At 43.3% G+C, this 12,080-nt stretch overlaps 1 protein-coding gene across 1 annotated transcript in view; it reads left to right on the forward strand.

Moving 5' to 3' along the window:
• Dnah3 (dynein axonemal heavy chain 3) overlaps positions 1-12,080 on the forward strand; it is a 232,141-nt gene that overhangs the window by 203,355 nt on the left and 16,706 nt on the right. The window contains exons 54-55 of the mRNA XM_029568678.1: positions 2,570-2,795; positions 10,545-10,789. Coding sequence (XP_029424538.1) covers positions 2,570-2,795; positions 10,545-10,789 — 471 coding nt within the window. The remainder of the gene's footprint in view (positions 1-2,569; positions 2,796-10,544; positions 10,790-12,080) is intronic.

The raw sequence follows: 12,080 nt of genomic DNA on the forward strand, positions 1-12,080 counted from the left end.
TGGGGCTTGGTATCCTCCTCATTTCCTGATAATGTGGACTCATGTCAAGTCAAGTAGCAGACTGACTGTTAACTTTTCAACCTTCTAAGATAAACTAAAGTCACCCAGGCAAGCAGATGCTGGCTGCCAGCTAGGGAAGGCTGTGTGGTCAAGTGTCTCCTGCTTACCTTCAATTCTTTGATGAGCTCTAAATGCACCTCATACTGAAAATGGGCCATTATGCCTTATTTCTTATACTAATCTACTCTTTTGATCAGTACTTTTGAGTTTTTATCTTCAAATGAGTAGGTTTTTCCCTTCTAAAAGATCTATTTGTTTTGTTCCAAACTCATGCATTATTTAAAATAGAATTCTGAATTTTATCATGGTTTCTATGCCTTCTTTACTAAGCTTCAGATGTAGTTCTTTCATGGTACTTTTAAAAGACTATTAGTTTGCTAGGGCTGCCATTAAAATAGTACCACAGACTGATGGATTAACAACAAATTTTCTCACAGTTCTAGAGACTAGAAGTCTGTGATCAAAGGGTTGGGCGTTGATTTCCTCTGAGGCCTCTCTCTTTGGATTGTTGTTTTCTCTTTTAATTTGTTTTACTTAAAAAAAATCATTTCATTTATTTAAGACTTTGGGTGTTTGTTTGTTTTTGAGATAAGATCTTACTAGCCCAGGCTACCTTGGAACTCACTATGTAGCCCAGGCTGAATCCAAACTCATGGACCTCAGCCTCCAGAGTCCAGAGATTCCATGTGTGCACAGCCATGCCTAGCTCTGTTTGGCTTGTTGTTAACCATCTTCTGTGTCTTCGCATGGTCTTACGTTTGTGAATCTGTGTCTTAATCTCTTTTTCTCTTATCCTTAGAAGAAGAGTCATATTGCATTAGTGTCTACCTTAATGATGTCAATTTAGCCTAGTTTTCTCTATAAAGACCTACCTCCAATCACAGGCCTATTGTGAGAAACTGAAGATTAGCACTTCAACATATGAATTGGAGGAACATCATTCTCCCTTTCGGAGACCATATGTAATCCTTGGAGTATTAATTGTGGTTGTTCTATGCGCTGACTATCCCTAACGGTGATATACTTCCTAGCATAGTTTATATTTTTATAGTGAGTTTTCCATAACCAAATTTATGCTACTTTGTGGAAACCTCATATACATTGGGTTCTAGGAGTATCCCGTGGAAGAACAACTTTGCATATGCAAACACTGGTGCCCTAGGGACTTTAATGCTCTGGTTCAGTCTTACGTGAAATGTCTCAGCTAGGGAATTTCCAACAAGGGGTTACTGTGCATCCACGCCTTCATCTGCATGTGCTGTGAACTTGGTGCCTTGATGTCTCACTGGAGAATTCTGTTTTCCACCCAGGCTCCAGTTCAGTGGTAGGCTTTCCATGTTCTTTCCATGAATCAGTAGCCCAGATTTTTAGGCCTTCTTAATATGAAAGTACAGTCCTTTGAGGATCTCAACTTTATACATAAGCCTCAGTTCCAACTCTGCTTTTAAGAGTACAAAGCTAGAGCCAGGCAGCATGGGGCATATTTGTCATCTTAGCACTTGGAAGGCTGAAGGAGAAGGATCACAAGTTTGAGGTTAGCCTGGGCCACATAGCAAGAACTGCTGTCCCAAAATAATAAAAAAATAATAATAACAATAGTAATAATAATGTCTCTATGTTTAGGGCAAAAGCAAAACATGAGTTGATTTGTTTTGCCAAACACTGGTGCCCTAGGGACTTTAATGCTCTGGTTCAGTCTTACGTGAAATGTCTCAGCTAGGGAATTTCCAACAAGGGGTTACTGTGCATCCACGCCTTCATCTGCATGTGCTGTGAACTTGGTGCCTTGATGTCTCACTGGAGAATTCTGTTTTCCACCCAGGCTCCAGTTCAGTGGTAGGCTTTCCATGTTCTTTCCATGAATCAGTAGCCCAGATTTTTAGGCCTTCTTAATATGAAAGTACAGTCCTTTGAGGATCTCAACTTTATACATAAGCCTCAGTTCCAACTCTGCTTTTAAGAGTACAAAGCTAGAGCCAGGCAGCATGGGGCATATTTGTCATCTTAGCACTTGGAAGGCTGAAGGAGAAGGATCACAAGTTTGAGGTTAGCCTGGGCCACATAGCAAGAACTGCTGTCCCAAAATAATAAAAAAATAATAATAACAATAGTAATAATAATGTCTCTATGTTTAGGGCAAAAGCAAAACATGAGTTGATTTGTTTTGCCATCTTACCAGCCATCTAAAGCTTCACAAACAAAGATTTTGCAGTTAACAGAGGCCAATTAGTTTATTTATTTATTTATTTATATTTATTTATTTTATTTTATTTTATTTTTTGGTCTCCCTGTAGCTCCAGCTGTCCTGGAACTCACTATGTAGACCAGGCTGGCCTTGAACTCACAGAGATCTACCTGCCTCTGCCTCCCGAGTGCTGGCTGGGATTAAAGCCCAGCTAATTAGTTTCTTTTTTAATCAAAATGTTAATGTGTCCCTCCTTTTGCATTGTGACTGTTAATTTGTTCTTAGCTGACTTCTTTCAAAAACGTCTTTTCTTCCTGGTCTCAGGTCTGCTGAAGTTTGCAGATGACCTTGGCATGGGAGGTACCAAAACACAGATCATTTCCCTTGGCCAAGGCCAAGGCCCTATTGCTGCCAAAATGATCAACAGTGCCATCCAAGAGGGGACCTGGGTGGTCCTACAGAACTGCCACCTGGCTACAAGCTGGATGCCCACGCTGGAGAAGATCTGTGAGGAGGTGATTGTTCCTAAGAAAACCAACATAAGGTTCAGGTGAGATGTTGCCTTAGCACAGCCTTCCCTAGAGCCCAGCCTCAAGCTCTAGACAGCATGCTGGTAGCTGACAAGGCAAAGGGCTCAGTCCCACCCTTGAGAAACCCTTGAGCTGGGAGAGACAGCTCATAGATGAATCTTGTGGCTACAAGTGTACTCTAGTTTGCTTTTCTGTTGTTGTGATTAAACACTATGACCAAAAGCAACTTGGAGAGGAACAGTTTTATTTCAACTTACACTTCAGGTAATGGCCTGTCACTGAAGGCACATAGGAATGCTTCTTACTGACTTGCTCTTTCTCTGGCTCATGCTCAGTTATCTTTCTTATACAGCCCAGGTCTGCCTACCTACCATCCACAGTGGGCTGGGCCTCCCAATCAATCATCGTTCAAGACAGTCTCACACACGTGGCCATAGGCCAATCTGATTAAGGAAATTCTTCAGTTGAGGTTCCCTCCTCCCAGCTGCTCTCGGTTGTATCAAGTTGACAACATAAACTCACTAGCATACCATGTCACACCCGAACAAGAACCATGAAACACAGAAAAAGGACAGGAAAGTTGGGGAAGGTCTGAAGAACTGATAACTGCCTGGGGTTTGGGAATATGAGTAGGAGTTTGCCAGGAAAGACATTCTAATCAGAAGGGACAGCATTTCTAAAGGCAAAGAATACTGAGAAGTCAGTCTATGACTCTGGGGGACACACTGTAGGAAGTTGTTAGGGGGAATTGACAGCAGATAGATTATATATATATATGAAGGTAGATTAACCATCAAAAAGACTTTTTCCTTAAGGAAATATATTTGTTGTTTACAGACACACACACCCCCAGTCACTGCTTTTTGTTTCAGCAATCTGAACAGATCAAGACAGAGCATGAGTTCATATTTTAAAAAACACTTAAAAATTTTTTATGTGTATGACTGTTTTGCCTGCATATATATAAGCATATCACGTGTGCACCTGGTGCCTGTGGAAGCCAGAAGAGGGTGTAGGATCCCCTGGAACTGGAATTATGGACAGGTGTTAGCCACCATGTGGGTGCTGGGTCCTCTGGAAGAGCAGTAAGTGCTCTTAACCATGAAGTTATTGCTCTAACCTTTTTAATTTTATTTTTTTAAATATTTTATTTATTATTTTTATTTTATGTGTATGAGTGTTATGCCTGCATATAGGTAAGTGCACCCATGTTGTGCAATGCCCACAGAGGACAGAAGAGGTTGTCAGATCCCCTGGAACTGGAGTACAGACAGTTGTTAGCTGCCATGTGGGTGCTGGGATTCAAACCTGGGTCTTCTGCAAGAACAGTCAGTACTCTTAACCGCTGAGCCATCTCTATAGCCCCAATCTTTTAAAACTCTAATCTTTTAAAAACACTTTCATCCAGGGCTGTCCATCATCACATGATGTTAGGAGCAGATTGGGGCTGTGCAAAGACAGGTAGGCTACCTTTCTTCTTTCTGAATGTCCTCACTGGAGCTTTATTACCATCGAGGGACCTGGATCCCCGGGCACAACAAAGTTCAAGCAGAGTGGGGGCTGAGGAAGATCTGAACTGCTTGGGATCCAGTGTGATGCTCCCTGGAGGATTACAGCCCAGCCTAGGCCAGGGACCCCAGAGTAGACAGCAAACAGGATCCATCCAGAGGGAAGGTAGCCACATAGTCTTGTCAGGTCCCCCAGCAAAGTCCTGTCCAAGGCCTGAGAAACAAGAACTCATGACCACACCTGGCCAGACAAGACCTTCCAGCTGGGGCTCAGGGAGAGTAATCCATCCGTTAGATGGATGACACCTAGCAGGTGATTGCTGGAAGCCTCCAGCAAGCTCAGAGGGTTAGAATGGGGCCTTGAGGGCCCCTTGTCAGGTGGAAAGCAGCATGGTCCTTGAAGACTGAATTAAGAGGTCAGAATGGGCCCAGCCACCTCTGGGGACACTGGACTATGTTGAAAGGACAACATCCAGTGCAGGCTTATTTCCTATGAGATGAACATATGGTCTAGGTTCAGATACCAGCATGCAGAACTAGTAGAGGAGCCATAACATAAGACAGAAATCTACTCAATTCCCTTTGAGGAGCCTCACCAAATGCAACAAAGGAAGAGTAGTTTTGGACAGCAAGCATGTGGAGTTAGCATCTGGCTGGTGACCACATGTCTGTCCATTGTGATGTACATAGCAACAGATTCATTGGCATTGAAATGAAGGCAGTCAGCATCCTGACAAGTTCATACACAGAGGGCCTTGTCAGGCTGTAGCTGTGGGACACCCCAAGACCTGCCCTTGCTAGCAGCTCAGCACATAGGCAATAATGCTGTGAGCAGTGGAACACATGGGTTTGTCTATAGCTCCAAGATTGATAGGGCTGCCATAGGCCTTGAGGCAGGTCTTATACCTAGCATGTGGTGTTCTCCCTCACATCCGGGGTATCCACGGTCTTCTCCACCAGACATACCAGGCACTTGGCCAGCAGATTCTCTGTACATATCCCTGCTGTCCAGCCTCCTCCCAAAGTGCTTCCTATAGGAACTTGAGGTCTGACCCAGGACCACTGGGACTGAAGAGAAGACACTGTAGGCAGAGCCTGGGGGCCTTCCTGAAGGCTACTCAGGTGCAGGGTCACCTCTTAGGATGTCCACTACTCCCACCTCCTGGCACAGATACCCTAGGCTTGTGGTGAGATCTAGAGGACCCACAGGGGAGACAGGTGCAGTAGCACAGACTGACACGCTGGCCTGGGGCCATGGCTGATGGGCCTCTCCAGGCAATTGCCTGAAGCATGTTACCTGCACAGTGCTGCTGGTCAGGAGGAGATAGGCAAGCTTCAAGCAAGTCACTTCTACACCTGAGGCCTGGGGACCACGCTGACCTGTTTAGCCAGATGGGGTAGTTTTAATAAGACTATTTTTAACACATTTAAAAATGTATGAATGTTTTGCCTACATGATGTAAGCATACCATGTGCATGCAATGCCCATGGAGACCAGAAGGGAGAGTCTGATCCTCTGGAACTGGAGTTTTAGTCAGTTGTTAGCTGCCATGTGGTTGCTGGGAACTCAACCTGGGTCCTCTGCAAGAGCAGCCAGTGCTCTTAACTGCTAAGCCCCAGTAAGACTGCTTTTCAAACAAGTATTGTCATTGAGAATAGCATAGTTTCTTTTTAAGAAATATTTTCTTAAATATTTTCATAGGAGAGGGGTATTATTAAGGGAGAAATGGGAAAAATGGGGGCACCTTAATTGGGGAAACCATGCTGAAAGGTTTAGACAATGCAAGAGATAAATAATGCCTAGCTTAGTTTTAAAAACCAAAGGGAACCATATTAGTCTAACAACCTACTGACAAATTATACATACCAGATCAAGAAATGTATGTCTAGGCAAGGTTTATCTGAGAACAATTGGTCTTTGCCCAAGCTCTGTCTACATGGCACATGGTAATTAAAAGTACCAGACTGGTGGAACTAACCTTCTTGGATGTTTAACAGACATACTTTGAGGCCTATACTAATTTGGTCAGAGGGACATAAAGGACAGTTTTTGCCCCTTGCCCTCCTAGGTCGACTAGTTCCAGGGGACTATGAGCATCCTCAAAATGTCCTGTAACTGTGGTGAGTCACCTGCTCTCTTGATCAAGGAGGCTGTGGAGACCCCACAAGATGGACTTGAACCAGTGTCCAATTTACAAAGAGGAGGGTCAACACAGAGGAAACATTTTATTTGTTATTTTTATTTTATGTATATGAGTGTATTGTTTTCATGCACCTGTGTTGTGCAATACCCAAGGAGGTCAGAAGAGAGTATTACAGAGGATTGTTAGCAGACAGTTGTTAGCTGCCATGTGGGTGCTGGGACTCAAACCCAGGTCCTCTGCAAGAGCAGCCAGTGCTCTTAACTGATGAGCCAGCTCTCCAGCCTGAAAATAGAATCATTTCCTATTTCTCTACTCTGTATTTCTTGGACTCCATGAAATTTTCATTCATGTTAGAAATGGCAGTTGCTTGTGTGTGTGAGTTTGAAGGGCTGGCTAGACTGAGCCTCACTTTTTATATTCATGATGAAGAGTCGAGCCGTCTGGCTTCGGAGCCACTTTCACTGCGGATGTTCAGGGGTTCTCTTACTCTATACCAGGGCATGAGACTGGCCTGTGAGCCAAGTCCAGCGGGTACAGGGGAAAAAAACTATGAAATAGTCTTTCATGACACATAAAAATTATATGAAATTCAAATTTCATAGTCCATACATAAAGTTTTATTGAAAAATGCCCATAGTTAATCATGTACTGTCTACAACTGGTTTTGTATGAGGCAGATGCCATATAAGCCCACAAACTCTAAAATATTTACCATTCTGTTATGAGAAGAGCTTACTGACCATTGCTCTAGGCAGCAAAACTTGGTGGTTATTTTCATTATGGTCTTGTCTCCTAGGAAATATTTGGTACTTATTTACAAACCAAATTAAGCCACAATTGACTTACATTCTCATGTAAGATTTCCAAAAGGGAGTTTGAGAAGTCTGTGAATATTAATGTGAGCTTCAGGAATATCATTTGGGAGCTAGAGAGATGGCTCAGTGGTCAAGTACACTTCTGCTCTTCCAGAGGACCTGAGTTCAATTTCTAGCACCTTCATGTGTGGCTCACAACTGCCTGTAACTCTAGCTCACAATAACTGCCTGTAACTCCAGATCCAATTCCCTCTTCTGGCCCTTGAGGGCAACCAAACATAAACAACGTTCACTCACAAACATAAATAAAAATGTTTAATGGGACTGGAGAGATGGTTCAGTGGTTAAGAGCACTGACTGCTCTTGCAGAGGACCTATATGGCAGCTAATAACCATCCATAACTCCAGTTCCAGGGGATCTGACATCCTCTTCTGACCCCCATGGGCATTGCACAACATGGATGCACTTGCATGCATGCAGGCAATACATTCATATGCAGAAAAAAATTAATAAAAACTATTTAAAAAATAATAATTTAAAACATTTTATAAAAGATTATTTGGTTTGGGGTGGTAAAAAATTCATTGAGCACCAGTGATACTCACTGAGGAAAACCAATATTCTTGTTGACATTGGGCTGGGCACTTATTATAAATGAGGAAAAAAAGAAATAGCCCCTTCACACAGTATATCAGCAATCCTCACAGGCTGTTGACCTTGCTGTGAGAACCCAGTAGGGAATGATGGTGATAGCGATGAACCAGGCATTACTGCTTCGAACTAGTTCACTGTGGTCATTCAGGAATGCAGGTTTCCTATGATCAAATTTGCTGGTGACTTTAAAGTAGGAGTCTAGTTTTTTGTGGGTTTTTTTTCAGACAGTGTTCACATAGCCCAGGATGACCTTGAATTCCTTGATCCTCCTGCCACCCAGATCTCATTCTTTGAACCAAAACTCATGTTAACAGTACATTTGAAGATCAAAAGAAAGAAAAGGGCCTATAGAGCTGGCTCAGTGGTTAAAAGCAGTAGCTGCTCTTGGCAGAGGACCCAGGTTTGGTTCCTAGCACCCACATAGCATCTAACAACTGTCCATAATTCCTCCAGGGAATCCAGTGCCCTCTTCTGGCCTCTGTAGGCATTGTATGCATGTGGCATACTTATATACATGCAGGCAAAACATTCATGCACACAGTTATTATAAAAATAATAATAGTTATAAAATAATTAACTTAATTTAGTTATTATAAAAATAATTAACTAAATCAATAATAATTTATAATAATTTTATAATAATTTAATAATTATAAAAATAATTAACTAAATCAATAAAAAGCCCAACTTTACAGAAGGAAAGAACCTGTTATTTAAGGGGCCTCAACAAAGCCTGGCTGCTTCCAACCTGTCTCCCTTTCATATGGTACCTTAAATCCCAAGGAGGGCAATTGTGATGCTCCCGCCTCCCTTTCTCATGATAGTACAGATTCTGAAAAGGGGCTATTGTGTTATTTTTCTCTTCCTCAAAATTAGTGTACAGCTTGCCAGATGTAGAGATCTAGACTTGTAATGCCAGCTTCTAGGAAATATAGAGGCAGGTGTTTAAGGTCATCCTTGGCTACGTAGTGAGCTTGAGGCCAGCTTCAAGAACATGAAAATAAATAGGCTGGTCAAGGTGGTGTACACCTTTAATCAAAGTGCTGAGGAGGCAGAGGCAGGCAGGTTTATATAGCAAGTTCCAGGCCAGCCAGGACTACATATTGAGACTTTGCCTCAAACAAACAAGCAAACACAAATAACCTAGAATTTTAAAAGAAAGCTACAAATTATGTAACGTTGATGACTACTTCAAAACCATATCAAACACTGGCCATCCATAGGCTGGAATCAAGGCTTAGCCACCAGTTTATGATGTCTTCTCCAAACTCCCAGCCCTGTGCTTAGACCCTAGCCACCTGCCCCAAGCTGACAACATCTCTAGCTCCCTTTCCTCAGTGTGGGTGCTCAGCCTGGTTCCTGTGCTTCCACAGGCTCCCATCCCCCAGTCTGCCTGCTGGAAATTTCTTTAATGTCTAGCAAACAAATAAAAATAAAATGTCAGGCTGAACGTAGTGCTGCATGCCTTTAGTCCCAGCACCGGAGGCAGAGGCAGATGCATCTCTGGGAGATGGAGGCCAGCTTGATCCATATAGTGAGTTCTAAGTCAGCTGGGGCTAGAGGGAAGCCCTATCTCAAAAACAAAACAAACACCCCCCCCCCCAAACCAGAAGACTCCAGGGTTTATCTTGCAGGCCATTGTTCGTTATTCTCTAATATTTGCCTGATTTTCCCTGGCTCATTAAAACCTCTTCTTCCTACAGTCCCACACCACCCAATCTCTCTGCCCTCCCCGTGGCCTTGATTTTATAACACCTTGTACTCAGCTGTGCTGTTTGCTTATCTTATTTCTTGTCTGGCTCCCATTTCCTCCCCTAGCAAGAGGCTGTGGGTATCTGGAGACTACAGATAAGGCTTTGCTCACATCAGACACTTCTGCAGTGCCTAGTATAGGACTTCATCCAGTTAGATCTGGAAACTTCAGAAAGAGCCAAATGAGGAAATGAAGAGCAGGGGCTTAGGGATCAGAGACCTAAGTTCATCTCTTACTCAGCTACTTCCAAGTGATGCGTCCCTGTGTTGCATGACTTTTCCTGGAGAGGTAACAAAAAATTGTCTATTCATCCTAGATAGGGTGCCAATGGTATCCCAAGGAAATGATTGCCCCCAAGTGTAGCTTGGCAAACCATTGAGTTTATTGGGGTTACTTATAGCAGTATAAGCGAAGGTGACTCAGAAGTAGCTGCATCACCAAAAAGCCCTCTTAGGCACAGGCGACAGCTAGTGGAAGCTGCATCCTGGAGTCTCCTCTTCCCTAGCAACTAAGCACTGCTTATGGAACCTTGGAGAGAGGCCTTGTAGACCTAGAACCTTTGGAGCTTCTTGAATTTTGTGTTTTGTGAGCTTCCTGTGAGCCCTGTTGGCTTTTGATTCTTCTGAGCCTCCCTCCTCCCTCTATTCAGAGAAAATGGCTGTACAACACCTTGAAAAACCCACATGGTGTCTCTGCGACTCTGTTTCCTCACTGGTAAAAGAGGATGGTTATCCTCCGTCATAGAGTACTGTGAGCATTAATGGGAATGAGGGGATATAAAGGAAGTTTTCTGGTTGGATGGGTGGGATCTAGTGGTAGTTAATGGTTTGTTACTGCTTTTCAATATAATATCTATAGCAACACTCTGAACAGTGGGGCCCTTTGTATTTCTAGACTCTGGCTAACCAGCTATCCATCAGAGAAGTTTCCAGTCAGCATTCTCCAGAATGGAATCAAAATGACTAATGAGCCCCCCAAAGGGCTCCGGGCCAACCTTTTGCGTTCCTACCTCAATGATCCCATCTCTGACCCGTTGTTCTTCCAAAGTTGTACAAAGCCAGTTATGTGGCAAAAGCTGTTGTTTGGCCTTTGCTTCTTCCATGCCATCGTTCAAGAGAGGAAGAACTTTGGACCCCTAGGTGAGGCATGACAGTGTATCTGGGTTAACCTGGGGAAAAGACCATAGGTGGGTCTACAGGTGGGTCTACAGGCATGTGTTCAGGCTTGCACTCAGAGTGGCCAATGGAACACAGCATATGTTCCAGGAATGACTTAGGGCATACTTATATTTAGTATGAATTGTTATTTATCTGGAATTAAAATTTCACTTAATATCCTGGTTTTTTTCCCCTCTAAATCTGGCAACTTTATAACCAAGTCAAGATCATTTAAAAAACCCTCATATTTGGAGATGGGGAGCATGAGGACCTGAGTTCAATGACCAGCACTCATGTGAAAAGCTGGGCGTGGTAGCACACATTTGTAGCATCAATGCTGGGAAGGTAGAGACAGGAAGATCCCTGGGCCTTACTGGACAGCCAGCCTAGCCTAATTTGTGAGCCCTAGATCCCAGGGAGAGACTGCATCTCAAAAAGTAAGATGGATGTCATCTGGGGACAGCACTCAAAGTGGACCTCTGGCTTCCACATTCATGCATACATATGTGTGCACGCATCTGCACACACATAACACACACACAAAAGTAATATTCCAGTCAGGGTTCCTCCACCTACAGAAGTAGTGATAGTGAGAGGACTGGAGGCTACTCACTTGGCCATGTGTTTATCTCGGGCACTGTGCCCGAGGTTGTCACCAGGACAGCTTTTGAGTTAACTCTCTACATGTACATAATGATGAAAGACAGAAATACACCTGGAACATTGAATTTCTCAAAAAAATGCATTTCATTATTAATGGAAACTAATTAATGAATAAGTAAGGAATCTTGTTAGGCCAGATTATCAGACCTCTGTCATCCTGTCATTCATGTTCTCTGGCCTATGGGCTGCATTTGATTTTGGTCAATAGCTTTGAAAGGACCTACCGTGGGGGATTCCTTGTAGTTCTTTTGGGTTAGAGACGGAAGGAAATTATCCTCCTCATGGTGATTCTTTCTGAGCATTCCCTTCCATTTGAAAATTAATTTTAAAGTTAGCATGCACAGTAATGAGTTTCATTATGGCTTGTTTATACACCTATGTCCTAAGTTTTATTCTTATTCGTTCCCTTCCCCCCGCCTCCGCCCGGCTCAGCTTGCTGGTCCCCTTTCTCCAACTCCAGATAGCTCCACAGGCTATGTAACTACTGCACTGGGGGTGGAGGGAGGGAACCGTACCACAGCTGCCTCTCATGCGTTACATTTGCCCACCACCACTCTCTGCTCCATGCCAAGAATTCCAGAAATCCATGCAACGATTGTTTTAGAATCGA

Source organism: Nannospalax galili, unplaced genomic scaffold (assembly GCF_000622305.1).
Source record: "Nannospalax galili isolate Female #2095 unplaced genomic scaffold, S.galili_v1.0 scaffold381, whole genome shotgun sequence".
Taxonomy (NCBI): Eukaryota; Metazoa; Chordata; class Mammalia; order Rodentia; family Spalacidae; genus Nannospalax; species Nannospalax galili.